The sequence below is a fragment of the Oncorhynchus mykiss genome, chromosome Y (assembly GCF_013265735.2).
Source record: "Oncorhynchus mykiss isolate Arlee chromosome Y, USDA_OmykA_1.1, whole genome shotgun sequence".
NCBI lineage: Eukaryota > Metazoa > Chordata > Actinopteri > Salmoniformes > Salmonidae > Oncorhynchus > Oncorhynchus mykiss.
This window is the reverse complement of record NC_048593.1, coordinates 41,862,291-41,880,212: the sequence shown is the minus strand read 5'-3', so window position 1 is coordinate 41,880,212 and position 17,922 is coordinate 41,862,291. Positions and strand designations below refer to the sequence as shown.

Genomic DNA, 17,922 nt, shown 5'->3' with positions numbered 1-17,922 from the left:
AACCCATAACTCCTTGTCCTTACACCCAGATTGTATAATGTGTGGGATATCTGGAAAGAAACCGTCTGAACCAAACATTTCTCCAAACCTGCACCTATATCTCGGCTGCGGTAGACGGTTGGTTGATGCTGGAAAGAACGCTGTCTACCACAGCGTCTATATAGTGCTAAACTAAAACCACCATTTGTAGTCGTTTGACCATTGGCCCGGGCAGAATTCTGAGCCCTTTTCTTAACTAATAGCAATTCCCATCCAGTTGACTCTTTATGAAAGCCCTCGATGGCGCTGCCCGTGCTAAAACAGGACTGTAGTCTTCCATCCAACTCTATGAGTCTGACCATAGAACAAGATGGGAGGATTGCCATGCTACCTTCATCAACACTTCAGGAACATGAAAACTACAAGACTAAACGCTTTTCTTGGTTAATTTTACTGCACATAGCTCATCTATAAATAGCTCATTCAATTTACCTCATCCCCATACTGTATTTATTTATTTATCTTGCTCCTTTGCACCCCAGTATCTTTACTTGCACATTCATCCTCTGCACATTCTACCATTCCAGTGTTTAATTGCTATATTGTAATTACTTTGCCACCATGGCCTATTTATTGCCTTACCTCTCTTATCAGACCTCATTTGCACATGCTGTATATAGATTTTTCTACTGTATTATTGACTGTTTGTTTATTCCATGTGTAACTCTGTGTTGTTGTGTGTGTCGAACTGCTATGCTTTATCTTGGCCAGGTCTCAGTTGTAAATGAGAATTTGTTCTCAACTGGCCTACCTGGTTAAATAAAGGTGTTCTCAACTAGCCTACCTGGTTAAATAAAGGTGTTCTCAACTTGCCTACCTGGTTAAATAAAGGTGTTCTCAACTTGCCTACCTGGTTAAATAAAGGTGTTCTCAACTAGCCTACCTGGTTAAATAAAGGTGAAATAAAAAAATACTTTGCATGACCACTTCTCAGAAAACCCTTTTGAATCCTGTAGCACATTTTCTAAATCAACCATCTCAGAAAGGACAGAAAGTGTGAGGGAATGTTTGACAAACTAACCTCGAAGCTGGTGTTTCCTCTGATGTGGTTGTGTATCTGGGCCATGTGTTTGTCCACAGCTACCACCTCGGTCTCCACCCACCTCAGGTTGTCATCTATCATCCCTATGACAGTCCCCTCCTCAGCATCCAGAGCCTAAGGATGGACATTTCAACGTTGGAACTCTCATGACAATTTTCTGAATAATCTAATTATTATTTTGCTGCTGCTATATGCAAATTAGCCAAATGTGAGCCAAAACATTCAGTATACCAACTAGCCATCAGGCTACACACAGAGTACACCAACTAGCCATCAGGCTACACACAGAGTACACCAACTAGCCATCAGGCTACACACAGAGTATACCAAATTAGCCATCAGGCTACACAGAGTATACCAACTAGCCATCAGGCTACACAGAGTATACCAACTAGCCATCAGTCTACACACAGAGTACACCAACTAGCCATCAGGCTACACAGAGTACACCAACTAGCCATCAGGCTACACACAGAGTACACCAACTAGCCATCAGGCTACACACAGAGTACACCAACTAGCCATCAGGCTACACAGAGTACACCAACTAGCCATCAGGCTACACACAGAGTACACCAACTAGCCATCAGGCTACACAGAGTATACCAACTAGCCATCAGTCTACACACAGAGTATACCAACTAGCCATCAGGCTACACACAGAGTATACCAACTAGCCATCAGGCTACACAGAGTATACCAACTAGCCATCAGTCTACACACAGAGTACACCAACTAGCCATCAGGCTACACAGAGTATACCAACTAGCCATCAGTCTACACACAGAGTATACCAACTAGCCATCAGTCTACACACAGAGTATACCAACTAGCCATCAGGCTACACACAGAGTATACCAACTAGCCATCAGGCTACACACAGAGTATACCAACTAGCCATCAGTCTACACACAGAGTACACCAACTAGCCATCAGGCTACACAGAGTATACCATTTGCTACGGTTTGCCATCTCTTAGTTGATTAAATAACAAAAAGCAGATGAAATTTGAGAACACGGTATTTGTACGGTAAGTAAACAACATCATCAGCTTACAAAACCTAACTGTAAAATGACTGTTTGAATACTAAACATGACTAATACTGAGACAGGATCCTCGGGGGTTCAGTTGGTAAAACAGTGTTTTTCAACGCCAGGATTGTCGGGTTTGATTCCCACCGAGGCCAGGATTGTTGGGTTTGATTCCCACCGAGGCCAGGATTGTTGGGTTTGATTCCCACCGAGGCCACGATTGTTGGGTTTGATTCCCACCGAGGCCAGGATTGTTGGGTTTGATTCCCACCGAGGCCAGGATTGTTGGGTTTGATTCCCACCCACACAAACAATGCAAGCACGACTAATTCCTTCTGGATAAAGGCGTTAGCCAAACGTCATATGTTACTATAATAATGTGTGTGTGTGTGTGTGTGTGTGTGTGTGTGTGTGTGGGGTGACATAATACAGTTGAAGTCAGAAGTTTACATACACCTTAGACAAATACATTTAAACACAGTTTTTCACAATTCCTGACATTTAATCCTTGTAGAAATTCCCTGTTTTAGGTCAGTTAGGATCACCACTTTATTTTAAGAATGTCAGAATAATAGTAGAGAGAATAATTTATTTCAGATTTGATTTCTTTCATCACATTCCCAGTGGGTCAGAAGTTTACATACACTCAATTAGTATTTGGTAGCATTGCCTTTAAATACTTTAACTTGGGCCAAACGTTTCAGGTGGAACCGAGTCAGGTTTGTAGGCCTCCTTGCTCGCACACGCCTTTTCAGTTCTGCACAGAAATGTTCTATGGGATTGAGGTCAGGTCTTTGTGATGGCCACTCCAATACCTTGACTTTGTTGCCCTTAAGCCATTTTGCCACAACTTTGGAAGAATGCTTGGGGCCATTGTCCATTTGGAAGACAAATTTGCCAAAGCCAAGCTTTAACTCCCTGACTGATGTCTTGAGATGTTGCTTCAATATATGCACAAAATTTTCCCTCCTCATGATGCCATCTATTTTGAGAAGTGCACCAGTCCCTCCTGCAGTAAAGCACCCCCACAACATGATGCTGCCACCCCCGTGCTTCATGGTTGGGATGGTGTTCTTCGGCTTGCAAGCATCCCCCTTTTTCCTCCAAACATAACAATGGTCATTATGGTCAAACAGTTCTATTTTTGTTTAATCAAACCAGAGGACATTTCTCCGAAAAGTATAATGTTTGACCCCATGTGCAGTTTCAAACCGTAGTCTGGCTTTATTATGGCGGTTTTGGAGCAGTGGCTTCTTCCTTGCTGAGCGGCCTTTCAGGTTATGTCGATTTAGGACCTGTTTTACTGTGGATATAGATGCTGGAGGATACAGGTACAAAAGTATCTTCACAAGGTCCTTTGCTGTTGTTCTGGGATTGATTTGAACTTTTTGCACCAAAGTACGTTCATCTCTAGGAGACAGAATGTGTCTCCTTCCTGAGCGGTATGACGGCTGCGTGGTCCCATGGTGTTTATAGTTGCGTACTATTGTTTGTACAGATGAACGTGGTACCTTCAGGGGTTTGGAAATTGAACCAGACTTGTAGAGGTCTACAATCTTTTTTCTGAGGTCTTGGCTGATTTCTTTTGATTTTCCCATGACGTCAAGCAAAGAGGCACTGAGTTTGAAGGTAGGCCTTGAAATACATCCACAAGTACACCTCCAATTGACTCAAAATAGGTCAATTAGCCTATCAGAAGCTTCTAACGCCATGACATAATTTTCTGGAATTTTCCAAGCTGAGTGTGTTCCAAGCTAAAGGCACAGTCAACTTAGTGTATGTGAACTTCTGACCCACTGGAATTGTGATACAGTGAATTATAAGTTAAATAATCTGTCTGTAAACAATTGTTGGAAAAATGAATTGTGTCAAGCACAAAGTAGATGTCCTAACCGACTTGCCAAAACTATAGTTTGTTAACAAGAAATTTGTAGAGTGGTTGAAAACTGAGTGAATGACTCCAACCTAAGTGTATTTAAACTTCCGACTTCAACTGTATATACACACACTAACCTCCAGTAGGTCGTCCTTCTCATCCAACAGAAACTGGACTAGAGATCCCACATCCTCTTCAATCTTCTCCTTCAGCTTCAGCTTCTTTAACTAGAAGATGTGATAACATGGGGAAAAGACACTGGCGTCACCTAATGGTCATCTGACATAACGACTGTCAGTCTATCCAGAGGAGGTACGAACACACACGACTGTCAGTCTAACCAGAGGAGGAATGAACACACACAACAGTTTAGTCTAACCGGAGGAGGAACGAACACACACGACTGTCAGTCTAACCAGAGGAGGAATGAACACACACGACTGTCAGTCTAACCGGAGGAGGTACGAACACACACAACAGTTTAGTCTAACCAGAGGAGGAACGAACACACACGACTGTCAGTCTAACCGGAGGAGGTACGAACACACACAACAGTCAGTCTAACCAGAGGAGGAACGAACACACACGACTGTCAGTCTAACCAGAGGAGGAATGAACACACACAGGAACCGGGATTCGTTGGACAAGGTGATGTTTTTCCACTCCTCGGTTGTCCGGTGTTGATGATCGCCTGCCCACTGGAGCTGCTTTTTCTGTTGTTTTTAAGCTGATAGGAGCAGAACCCGGTGTGGTCGTCTGCTGCAATAGTCCATGTGTGACAAGGACCGATGAGTTGTGCGTTCCCGAGATGCCGTTCTGCACACCACTGTTTGCTGCCCGCCTGTCAGCTCGCACCATTCTTGCCGTTTCCTTCGTCCTCTCATCAACAAGCAGTTTTTTGCCCACAGGACCGCCGCTGTCGGGATGTTGTTTGTTTGTCTCACCGTTCTGGGTAAACTGAGACACTGTCGTGCGTGAAAAGCCCAGGAGGCCGGCAGTTTCTGAGAGACTGGAACCATCACACTCAGTCATACCACACACAGTCTCTTAGGTCACTATGATCATACCACACACAGTCTCTTAGGTCACTATGATCATACCACACTCAGTCTCTTAGGTCACTATGATCATACCACACCCAGTCTCTTAGGTCACTATGGTCATACCACACCCAGTCTCTTAGGTCACTATGATCATACCACACCCAGTCTCTTAGGTCACTATGATCATACCACACCCAGTCTCTTAGGTCACTATGATCATACCACACCCAGTCTCTTAAGTCACTATGATCATACCACACCCAGTCTCTTAGGTCACTATGATCATACCACACCCAGTCTCTTAGGTCACTATGATCATACCACACCCAGTCTCTTAGGTCACTATGATCATACCACACCCAGTCTCTTAGGTCACTATGATCATACCACACCCAGTCTCTTAGGTCACTATGATCATACCACACCCAGTCTCTTAGGTCACTATGGTCATACCACACCCAGTCTCTTAGGTCACTATGATCATACCACACCCAGTCTCTTAAGTCACTATGATCATACCACACCCAGTCTCTTAGGTCACTATGATCATACCACACCCAGTCTCTTAGGTCACTATGATCATACCACACCCAGTCTCTTAGGTCACTATGATCATACCACACCCAGTCTCTTAGGTCACTATGATCATACCACACCCAGTCTCTTAGGTCACTATGATCATACCACACCCAGTCTCTTAGGTCACTATGATCATACCACACCCAGTCTCTTAGGTCACTACGATCATACCACACCCAGTCTCTTAGGTCACTATGATCATACCACACCCAGTCTCTTAGGTCACTATGATCATACCACACCCAGTCTCTTAGGTCACTATGATCATACCACACCCAGTCACTTAGGTCACTATGATCATACCACACCCAGTCTCTTAGGTCCCTATGATCATACCACACTCAGTCTCTTAGGTCACTATGATCATACCACACCCAGTCTCTTAGGTCCCTATGATCATACCACACTCAGTCTCTTAGGTCACTACGATCATACCACACCCAGTCTCTTAGGTCACTATGATCATACCACACCCAGTCTCTTAGGTCCCTATGATCATACCACACTCAGTCTCTTAGGTCACTGGTTTTGCCCATTATGAATGCCTCGATGCCGGTCTGTCTGCTTTATATAGCAAGCCACGGTCACATGACTCACTGTCTGTAGGACCGAACCATTTTCGTGAACAGGGTGGTGGCGCCTAACAAACTGGCTACTGATAGATACAGTACCAGTCAGAAGTTTGGACATATGTGTTATTTCATAGTTTTGATGTTCTCACTATCATTCTACGATGTAGAAAATAGTACAAATAAAATAAACCCTTGAATGAGTAGGCGTGTCCAAACTCTAGACATATACACATTATTACACACACACACACACACATATACATATATATATATTAGTTCACTGGTATACCAACAGCATATCTATGTATATCCAGAGCCCAGCTGTGTACCTTGGCTTCATTCTTGGTCTGCTCATCCATAGCCTTCACTCTGGTACACACCGTCTTCTGCCATGTTAATTCCACCAGCCTCAGACGCAGTTCGCTCTGAGAGAAACACACACACACACACACACACACTTTACCGTGTTCAACCACTCAATCCATCTTAAAAAAAAGGGCAATCTGCAGTTCAAACAAAAACAAAGCAGACACCCCGTCACTGTTTTGGTAAACAGCTGACGGACAGGGCTGGAGAAATGTAACCAGTCAGTTCATAGACAGAGCTGATACATTTGCAAGATACATTTGTAAGTAAAACCAAGCTTCCATTTTGGGTTCTGATTATGGGGTAAACGACAGTTGAACTAAGCTCACGACACATTTACAAGTGATATGGTTCTAGAATCATGTCATTCATTTAAATATTCCAAGATGGCTGTATCAGATTGACTTTTTCAGAAACCATAGCAACAAATCTTTATCAGCAACAGCAGCATGTTGTGTCCTCGGGGCCTCACCTTCATATCCTCAAGGACCTCTGGAACAGGAGCCACATCATGGTGTCTGAAAAGACAAGGGGACACCATCGTGTTATTTAAGGACCTGGTTTGAATGCTCTACGTGACAGAAACTCTGACCTTGAGAGCATCAGTTTGGTGATATCCACCCGATTTGCTCAAAGAGAGAATTTGAGGGAAGGGTAGGCTAACGTGTTCCTAGATCAGTGGTTAACGGTCAACCTCCAACCAGTGATAGGTGGTGAAATAATAGGAGAGTAAACTCTGATCAAACCAGTGATAGTGAGGAAACAAAATGTTTGATCAAATACTATGCATTTTACAAACACTTTCACAGAATTCTCATCACCATAACAGAATTCTCATCACCGTAACAGAATTATCATCACCATAACAGAATTTGAATCCCCAAAAAGCAATTAACAAATCAATATTTCTAATTATTTTTTTAAACACTGCTCCCCTGAAAGGCCCAATTTAAACAAACTGAAAAAAATCTGGGGAAGGGTACCAAAACATTTCTGCAGCATTGAAGGTCCCGAAGAACACAGTGGCCTCCATTATTCTTAAATGGACAAGGTTTGGAACCACCAAGATTCTTCCTAGATCTGGCCACCTGGCCAAACTGAACAATCAGTGGACAGGGGCCTTGGTCAGGTAGGTGACCAAGAACCCGATGGTCACTGACAGAGCTCCAGAGTTCCTCTGTGGAGATGGGAGAACCTTCCAGAAGGACAACCATCTCTGCAGCACTCCACTAATCAGGCCTTTATGGTAGAGTGGCCAGACAGAAGCCACTCCTTAGTAAAAAGGCACATGATAGCTCACATGGAGCTTGCTAGACAAACCTACAGGACTCTCAAACCATGAGAAACAAAACCCTCTGGTCTGATGAAACCAAGATTGAACTATTTGGCTTGAATGCCAAGCGTCACGTCTGGAGGAAACCTGGCACCATCCCTAAGTTGAAGCATGATGGTGGCAGCATCATGTCTGTAGGAAACCTGGCACCATCCCTAAGGTGAAGCATGATGGTGGCAGCATCATGTCTGGAGGAAACCTGGCACCATCCCTAAGGTGAAGCATGATGGTGGCAGCATCATGTCTGGAGGAAACATGGCACCATCCCTAAGGTGAAGCATGGTGGTGGCCGCATCATGTCTGGAGGAAACCTGGCACCATCTCTACGGTGAAGCATGATGGTGGCAGCATCATGTCTGGAGGAAACCTGGCACCATCTCTACGGTGAAGCACGATGGTGGCAGCATCATGTCTGGAGGAAACCTGGCACCATCCCTATGGTGAAGCATGATGGTGGCAGCATCATGTCTGGAGGAAACCTGGCACCATCTCTACAGTGAAGCATGGTGGTGGCAGCATCATGTCTGGAGGAAACCTGGCACTATCCCTAAGGTGAAGCATGATGGTGGCAGCATCATGCTGACTTGCCAAGTTAAATAAAGGTTCAATAAAAACAAATTAAAAAAATGCTGTGGGAATGTTTTTCAGCAGCAGGGACTGGGAGACTAGTCAGGATCGAGGGAAAGATGAACAGAGCAAAGAACAGAGAGATCCTTGATGTAAACCTACTCCAGAGCGCTCAGGACCTCAGACTGGGGTGAAGATTCACCTTCCAACAGGACAACGACCCTAAATACAAAACCCTCTTAGGCCTCACTCCCCCCTATCTGAGATATCTACTGCAGCCCTCATCCTCCACATTCAAACAACCATTCTGCCAGTCACATTCTGTTAAAGGTCCCCAAAGCACACACATCCCTGGGTCGCTCCTCTTTCCAGTTCTCTGCAGCTAGCGACTGGAACGAGCTGCAACAAACACTCAAACTGGACAGTTTTATCTCAATCTCTTCATTCAAAGACTCAATCATGGACACTGACAGTTGTGGCTGCTTTGCGTGCCCTTTGTGCTGTTGTCTGTGCTCATTAATGTTTGTACCACGTTTTGGGCTGCTACCATGTTGTTGTCATGCTGTGTTGTCATGTGTTGCTACCTTGCTGTGTTGCTGCCTTGCTGTGTTGCCATGTGTTGCTACCTTGCTATGTTGTTGTCTTAGGTCTCTCTTTATGTAGTGTTGTGTTGTCTCTCTTGTCGTGATGTGTGTTTTGTCCTATATTTCTATGATATTTATTTTTTTAATCCCAACCCTCGTCCCAACAGGAGGTTTTATGCCTTTCGGTAGGCCGTCATGGAAAATAAGAATTTGTTCTTAACTGACTTGCCTAGTTAAATAAAAGGTTAAATAAATAAATAAATATATATATATATTTTTTTTTAAATAAAATAAAAAGCACACAGCCAAGACAACACAGGAGTGGCTTCTGGACATGTCTCTGAATGTCCTTACTGTGTTCAACCACTCCATCCATCTTGAAAGGCAATCTGCAGCTCAAACAACAAAGCAGGCACCCCCCCCCCCTCCCCCCCTTAACCCAATCGAACATCTCTGGAGAGACCTAAAAATAGCTGTGCAGCGACGCTACCCATCCAACCTGACAGAACTTGAGAGAATATGTAGAAAAGAATGGGAGAAACTCCTCAAATACAGGTGTGCCAAGCTTGTAGCGTCATTACCCAAGAAGACTTAAGGCTGTAATCGCTGCCAAAGGTGCTTCATCAAAGTACTGAGTAAAGGGTCTGAATACTTATGTAAAATGTATACTTACATTTTTTTTAAATATATATATATATATATATATATATATATATATATATATATATATATATATATATATATATATATATATATATATATATATATATATATATATATATATATATATATATATATACACACACATATATACACACACACATATATATATACATATATATATACACATATATATACACATATATATACATATACATATACACATATATATATATATATATATATATATACACATACACACACACACACATTTGATTTTTGTTTTTAATAAAAACCTGTTTTTGCTTTGCATTATGGGGTATTGTGTGTAGATTGATGGGGGGGACGATTTAACACATTTTAGAATAAGGCTGTAACAAAAATGTGGAAAAAGTCAAGGGCTCTGAATACTTTGCCCAATGCACTGTACCAATGCACTGTACCAATGCACTGTGTGCGTCATTCAAATATACTGAAGAAAAATAGAATTTACTGAGGTACAGTCCATATAAGGAAATCAGTCACTTGAAATAAATACATTAGGCCCTATTCTTTGAATTTTACATGACTAGGCAGGGGTGCAGCCATGGGTGGGCCTTGGAGGGCATAGGCCCGCCCACTTGGAAGCTAAACCCACCCACTGGGGAGCCAGGCCCAGCCAATCAGGATGAGTTTCCCCGCCGCAAAAAAGGGCTTTATTACAGAAATAAGTACTTCGCCATATACTGTTTACCAGTACTGAGAAACATGTGGTTGGCCAGCTCTCCAACATCCTGAAAGTGTTATTTGACATGTGGCAACAACTAAGCAGCGACACAATATACAGGAAACACTGTAGTCGTCGCTGACCTTTGCAAACTGAATTTAAAGACATTAAAGCCTCGAGGCCTTCTAATCAGATGAATGAATTTAATATTTTAAAAAGGACCCGCGGACAACAGGGACACTCAAAGTCAAACTTGAATGGATCGTTGTTAACAGTTAACTGGAGAGATTCCAACGAACATGATGCACCATAGAACACATATTTCAGGAGCTCTGTCGGGGCAGTCCCGTTAGATCTCTCATATACTGCTTACAGACATGTTACATAGGCATAGTTCATAGGGTTGGTGCCTGCATGCGTCTGGCACCGTCTCTGACCTTAACTTAAAGAACATACTCTGACTGTTCTGCCAGATAGTCCTAAGGAAGGGGGGGGGGGGGGGGGGGGGGGTCATGACCATCTCCCCCTCATATCTTTACCAAACACAGGCAGGAACCAAGGATTATTTATGACCTGAAAGATTAGGTGAACATCTTCAAGGCTGTCTCTTCACACGATACAATGTCCTTAACAACTCTTAACAGCCCAGAACGGAATCAAGCAGCTGACACAATTACACAACCATTTTTGTTATGTGTTTCTGAGATTAGGGTAGGGAAAGCTGATCCTAGATCTGTAGGCCTGAGGGGAAACTTGGAACATGTGTTACCTGTGTGCCCGGGACTCCCTACACACCACACAGATGGGTTTGTTGTCAGTGTGACAATAGAGCTTCAGCTCCTCTCCATGCCTGTCGCATTTCCCATCTATTTGGAAACGCTTGGATGGAGCCGGCTGCTCACAGGGCTTCAGACACTCCAACCCACTCAGCTTATCAACAAGGTTCTTAACCAGGTAGTTCTTGGTGAAGCTGATCTTGTTAAATATCTACAGAGAAAGAGAAAAGTTTGGAACAAACAGCTTTTAGATTATTACCATCAAATGAAAAGGAGGTACTGAATTAGTTTAGACAGTTAGGCAAACATTTTTAGCTTGCTACAACAACAGGTAGAGCTGGGCGATATGGCCAAAAATACACTACATGACCAAAAGTATGTGGACACCTGCTCGCCGAACATCTCATTCCAAAACCATGGCCATTAATATGGAGTTGGTCCCTCCGTTGCTGCTATAACTGCCTCCACTCTTCTGGGAAGGCTTTCCACTAGGTGTCGGAACATTGCTGTAGGGACTTGCTTCCATTCAGCCACAAGAACATTAATGAGGTCGGGCGATTAGGCCTGGCACGTAGACGGTGTTCCAATTCATCCCAAAGGTGTTCGGTGGGGTTGAGGTCAGGGCTCTGTGCAGGCCAGTTCTTCCACAACGATCTCAACAAACCATTTCTATATGGACCTTGCTTTGTGCCCAGAGGAATTGTCAGGCTGAAACAAGAAAGGGCCTTCCCCAAACTTTTGCCACAAAGTTGGAAGCACAGAATCGTCTAGAATGTCATCGTATGCTGCAGTGTTAAGATTTCCCTTCACTGGAACAAAGAGGCCTAGCCTGAACCATGAAAAATAGCCCCAGACCATTATTCATCCTCAAACTTTACAGTTGGCACTATGCATTGGGGCAGGTAGCATTCTCCAGGGATCCGCCGAACCCAGATTTGTCTGTTGGACTGCCAGATGTTGAATCACTCCAGAGAGCACGCTTCCACTGCTCCAGAGTCCAATGGCAGTGAGCTTTACACCACTCCAGCCCACGCTTGGCATTGCACATGGGGATCTTAAGCCTTTGTGCAGCTGCTCGGCCTTGTAAACCCATTTCATGAAGCTCCGGATGAACAGTTATTGTGCTGACGTCGCTTCCAGGCAGTTTGGAACTCAGTAATGAGCGTTGCAACAGAGGACAGACGATTTTTAAGTGCTACGTGCTTCAGCGCTCAGTGGTCCCATTCTATGAGCTTGTGTGGCCTACCACGTCGCAGCTGAGCCGTTGTTGCTCCTGGATGTTGCCACGTCACAATAACAGCACTTACAGTTGACCGGGGCAGCTCTAGGAAGGGCGGAAATTTGACATACTAACTTGTTGGAAAGGTGGCATCCAATGACGGTACCACATTGAAAGTCACTGAGCTCTTCAGTAAGGCCATTCTACCGCAAATGTTTGTTTATGGAGATTGCATGGCTGTGTGCTGGATATTATACAACTGTCAGGAACGTGTGTGGCTGAAATATAGAAATCCACTAATTTGAATGGGTGTCCACATACTTTTGTAACTAGTGTTTTTTTTTATTTTATATTTCAAAATAATTAAAGTTCTGAATATATGCACAAGAACAAATGGAATTGGAATAAAACTTTATTTATACTTTGTGATACTGACAAGAGCAGCAAGGGGTGCATGTTTTAGTTTTTGCCCTAGCACTACACAGCTGATTAAAAATAAACTAATCATCAAGGTTTGATCATTTGAATCAGCTGTGTAGGGCCAAAACCAAAACGTACTACAGGCCTTGGGGTCCAGAGGACAGCGTATGGGAAACGCTGCCCTAGGATGACAACATATGAATTAAAAATTGATTTTAAATGGGCTTTCTGATGGTTTCATACTCAATCAAACTAAGATCAAACTGACAGAGAAGTAGCCCAATTACATGTAATAGAACAGTTTATTTATTTTGCCATTGTATCAAAATACATTTATATAGATTGTATTGTAAAAAAATCCATACATGTATGTGGATCGATACCGGTACACCACCCTAAAAATATATCGCCCAGCCCTAGAAAAACCTTATCCTCCGGGTTACCTTCGCCCATGGTAACCAACAAGCGTCAGGCTCCTAAAAGAAGATACCTTCATCAATGGCAGCTAAAAGTAGTTCGCGTCTGAATGTGCCCTAACCTTATCACAGGTAATAAAATAGTGTTTCAGACATTGTTGACAAAGGGTAACTAAAAACAGGAAAATCACTCCTGCATCTCAGTGTGCCCGTTGCAGGTGAGCGGGAATAATGAAATGATAGTTTAATTGGGATTAAAAAAAAATAAAGACCCGCACACTACTCCTTCCTGAATAAAACGTTATTTATACTTTGTGATACTGACAAGAGCAGTGTGGGGTTCTTTCTTTTGAGAGAAAGGAGACAATACTAAAGTTTGCTATGTTACTAGTTAGTTAGTCACAGAGATGAAGGGCATGATGATTCGGCCGTGATTACATGTTGGCTTGATTAAACAACACCTCGCCATACTACCTAATTAGCCACCAAGCTAATTTATAACACAAAGGCTCCGCGTTTTTCAGCAGTGTCGGTGTTATTAACTAAATCTCTAACTTTATCCAATTCCAGTGGTAAAACGCTTAAAATAGGTACGGGAAAATGCATTGTAAATTACACTTGCTACGATTAACTTGACCATTCAAGATGACAAAGAAATTGTCTAGCTAGCAAACAGCTGATAAGGATAAAAACACGCTAATTAGCATTGAAGCACAACAAACCATTCGGCACTCTGGGCATTGATAACCGACGTCCTCTCCTCCGTTCTCCTCCCAATGCATCAGGATGCAGAATTTGCAGAAATTGTGTCCGCATTTGAGAATGACCGGTTCGTTGAAGTAGTCAAGACAGATGGCACAAATCAACTCTTTCTGTAGCTCGATGCCCGCACCGCTGGATCCCGCAGCCATGTTGTTTACCTAGCTACCGAAAAACACTTTTCCGTAGCGTAGAAGAAAGCGGAAGTGTTGGCTCAACATGATTGATGATGCGATTGGCTATCCGTTGTCTGGGTAGAGGAAGAGGCGAGGCGAAAGATTTTACTCCGCCCAAAATTTGTTTCAACGAAAATAAACCCCAAGAAGCGAGGAACTTTTGTATGGAAGTCATTAGGCATATTTCCATAGAGTACCACAGTATGAGTCATAATTACCCATAAAACCTAGCGGTCAAACAGGGAAATGGGTCCAGTCGTTTTTCCACAATTAATTTTTCTCCCATAAGGGATTCTGGAAACACTTAAAATAAGAGCTGTGTTTGGTGTAGGCTTACCCTTGCGTGACGTTTTTGATAACCGTGTAAATATCTCTAGGACAAGTGACTTTTATGGATATATTTGGCTCTATTTACTTTCATAGCACACGCTCCAGCAGGTATATCTCTCTAGTCACCCCCAAAACCAATTCTTTCTTTGGCCGCCTCTCTTTCCAGTTCTCTGCTGCCAATGACTGGAACGAACTACAAAAATCTCTGAAACTGGAAACACTTATCTCCCTCACTAGCTTTAAGCACCAACTGTCAGAGCAGCTCACAGATTACTGCACCTGTACATAGCCCACCTATAATTTAGCCCTATCAACTACCTCTTTCCCAACTGTATTTAATTTATTTATTTATTTTGCTCCTTTGCACCCCATTATTTTTATTTCTACTTTGCACATTCTTCCATTGCAAAACTACCATTCCAGTGTTTTACTTGCTATATTGTATTTACCTTGCCACCAAGGCCTTTTTTGCCTTTACCTCCCTTCTCACCTCATTTTCTCACATTGTATATAGACTTGTTTATACTTTATTATTGACTGTATGTTTGTTTTACTCCATGTGTAACTCTGTGTTGTTGTATCTGTCGAACTGCTTTGCTTTATCTTGGCCAGGTCGCAATTGTAAATGAGAACTTGTTCTCAACTTGCCTACCTGGTTAAATAAAGGTCAAATAAATAAATAAATAAAAAATTAACAGCAAGACAATAACCTAAAACACAAGGCCAAATATACACTGGAGTTGCTTACCAAGAAGACAGAGAATGTTCCTGAGTGGCCGAGTTACAGTTTTGACTTGAATCTACTTGAAAATCTGTGGCAAGACCTGAAAAAGGTTATCTAGCAACGATCAACAACCAATTTGACAGAGCTTGAAGAATTTTCTAAAGAATAATGGGCAAATGTTGCACAATCCAGGTGTTAGAGACTTACCCCAGAAAGACTCACCGTTGTAATCACTGCTCAAGGAGCTTGCTTCTACAAAGTATTTACTCAGGGATGTGAATACTTATGTAAATGAGATATTCCAGTATGTTTTCACTTCGTCATTATGGTGTATTGTGTGTAGATGGGTGGTAACATTTTTTGATTTAATCCATTTTGAATTCAGGCTGTAACACAACAAAATGTGAAAGAAGTCAAGGGGGTATTGAATACTTTCTGAAGGAACTGTATGGCAATATGTGGCCTTATATATCAAAGAACATGAGATATATTTAAACATATATGATCATATATTTAAAACCCATATAAAAAGTGACATACATTTTAAAATATATTACCATATACTTTAATACATTGATCTTAACATATATAAATCTCACACACATACAAAACATTACAATATGCGTATGTACAGTATTATCATCATGCAAAATGTACTCAGAACATTATTTTTGTTTAATATATTTATTGCTTTGAAATCTATTCCAGATTGATGTATTTTTATTTTTTATCTCATAATGAAATCTCAAACGTAGGGATTCATTATTTAGTAATTGCGTGTGGTGTTAGCCATCAATACGACTACTTTATTGTTTATTGTAGCTACTGTAGATGATACGTGCCATCTCATTTGGAGATTAGAGATTAGATTGAGATGGCGTAGACAACTATTGGTTTACAGGTTTACACTGAGTGTACAAAACATTAGGAACACCTCTTTCCATAACATTGACTGACCAGGTGAATCCAGGTGAAAGCTCTGATCCCTTCTTGATGTCACTTTTTAAATTAACTCCAATCAGTGTAGATGAAGGGGAGGAGACAGGTTAAAGAATCATTTTTTCAGAGCCTTGAGACAATTGAGACATGGATTGTGTATGTGTGTCATTCTGAGGGTTTATGGGCAAGACACAAGATTTAAGGGCCTTTGAACAGGGTATGGTAGTAGGTGCCAGGCGCACCAGTTTGTGTCAAGAACTGCAACGCTGCTGGGTTTTTCACGCTCAACAGTTTTCCGTGTGTATCAAGAATTGTCCACCACCCAAAAGACATCCAGCCGACTTGACACAACTGTGGGAAGCAATCGAGTCAACATGGGCCAGCATCCTTGTGGAATACCTTGTAGAATCCATGCCAAGGATTTCCATTGGGAATCGTTTATGCCTATTGCCACCAGCAGGGGGCGAGATATGAGCGTCTCCACTCTCATCAACAACACTGGGAGCTGACTTCTTTGACAAGTCTTAACAGTTTTCTCCGACTGTACAATTTGTTTTTGTTCCGTTAAACAGGTATGTGGTTTACACAAGCATATTATCTATAGAACATTCTAGAGTCTCAATGGTTGTCGCATGTACATCTGCGTTGAAAGGCGGCAGAGCTCGAGCGTTGTTTTATCAGACCCACGAGACAACCTGAAAATCGGTCTTCCCCACGAAAAGTCTGTAGCTCCAAAACGGTTTGAAGTATAAACTCATGACCAATCTATGGAAAGGGGAGACTCTTCAAAATCTTGTTTCCTAAAGGATACATTTTTTGACTGTCTTTTTTTCATGTCTTTGTTATTCAATACATTTCTCTGGGCTATAGTAGTAAAGGCCACATTCTATATTTATCAAGTAATTTGTTTTAATGTTGTTGTTTGTTTTTTAAACCTAAAAGGCTCCTACAATTCACAATCAAATAATAAAGTGACCCGTACATAGTAGGACCACCAGCCACCATTGCCTCGTTGCTCAAGTGATTTCCATTTTTCTAATGGTTGTCAATTATTTTGGGTCACTGCTCAACTCTCTGTTTGACTTGTGAAATTATTTGTAATGCATTAATGCAACAATGTTATCATAACTGGCTTAAAAGGGGATCACACTAATGTACTTTTTCCTCCATCAACTTTCCCAGACCGTTAATTTGTCCTATGCTGTAGGCCTGTTTTACAGACCGCAATAACAAGAGCAAGCTTGTTTCTTTTCTCGAATAGGCTATTAGGTCTAATATTAACAAAATATATACAGTATGTACTATAGCTAGTATTAACTAAATATATACAGTATGTACTATAGCTAGTATTAACTAAATATATACAGTATGTACTATAGCTAGTATTAACTAAATATATACAGTATGTACTATAGCTAGTATTAACTAAATATATACTATCTTTTTTTCCAAGGATTTCATGTATTTATTTTATTTTTATTGAACCTTAATTTAACTTGGCAAGTCATTTAAGAAGAAATTCTTATTTTACAATGACGGCCTAGCCTGGCCAAACCCTCCCCTAACCCGGACGCCTCTGGCACAATTGTGCGCCGCCCTATAGGAAGAGGAATAGCCTACTGCTCAAGGGGAACAGCTGGAAGAGAGAGGCTTGATATGTGTATAGCTGAAGTAAGAAGCTAAATATTAGAGCATTCATTAACCAAATATTAGCGATGTAAATATTTACCTGTCAGCGCAATATATACAGTGCCTTGCGAAAGT

General features: G+C 42.0%; 1 protein-coding gene across 2 annotated transcripts in view; it reads right to left on the bottom strand.

Annotated features, from left to right (window-relative positions):
- trim47 (tripartite motif containing 47) overlaps nucleotides 1–14,679 on the bottom strand; it is a 24,662-nt gene extending 9,983 nt beyond the window's left edge. Inside the window, exons 1-6 of one of the 2 annotated variants that reach the window (XM_036967577.1) lie at nucleotides 13,953–14,679; nucleotides 11,169–11,386; nucleotides 7,022–7,067; nucleotides 6,513–6,608; nucleotides 4,127–4,216; nucleotides 1,061–1,195 (exon numbers count right to left, since the gene is read on the bottom strand). In XM_036967577.1, coding sequence (XP_036823472.1) covers nucleotides 1,061–1,195; nucleotides 4,127–4,216; nucleotides 6,513–6,608; nucleotides 7,022–7,067; nucleotides 11,169–11,386; nucleotides 13,953–14,141 — 774 coding nt within the window. In that variant the 5' untranslated portion in view covers nucleotides 14,142–14,679. The remainder of the gene's footprint in view (nucleotides 1–1,060; nucleotides 1,196–4,126; nucleotides 4,217–6,512; nucleotides 6,609–7,021; nucleotides 7,068–11,168; nucleotides 11,387–13,952) is intronic. The other variant, XM_036967576.1, reaches the window with a different exon arrangement.
- Nucleotides 14,680–17,922: the final 3,243 nt, after the last annotated feature.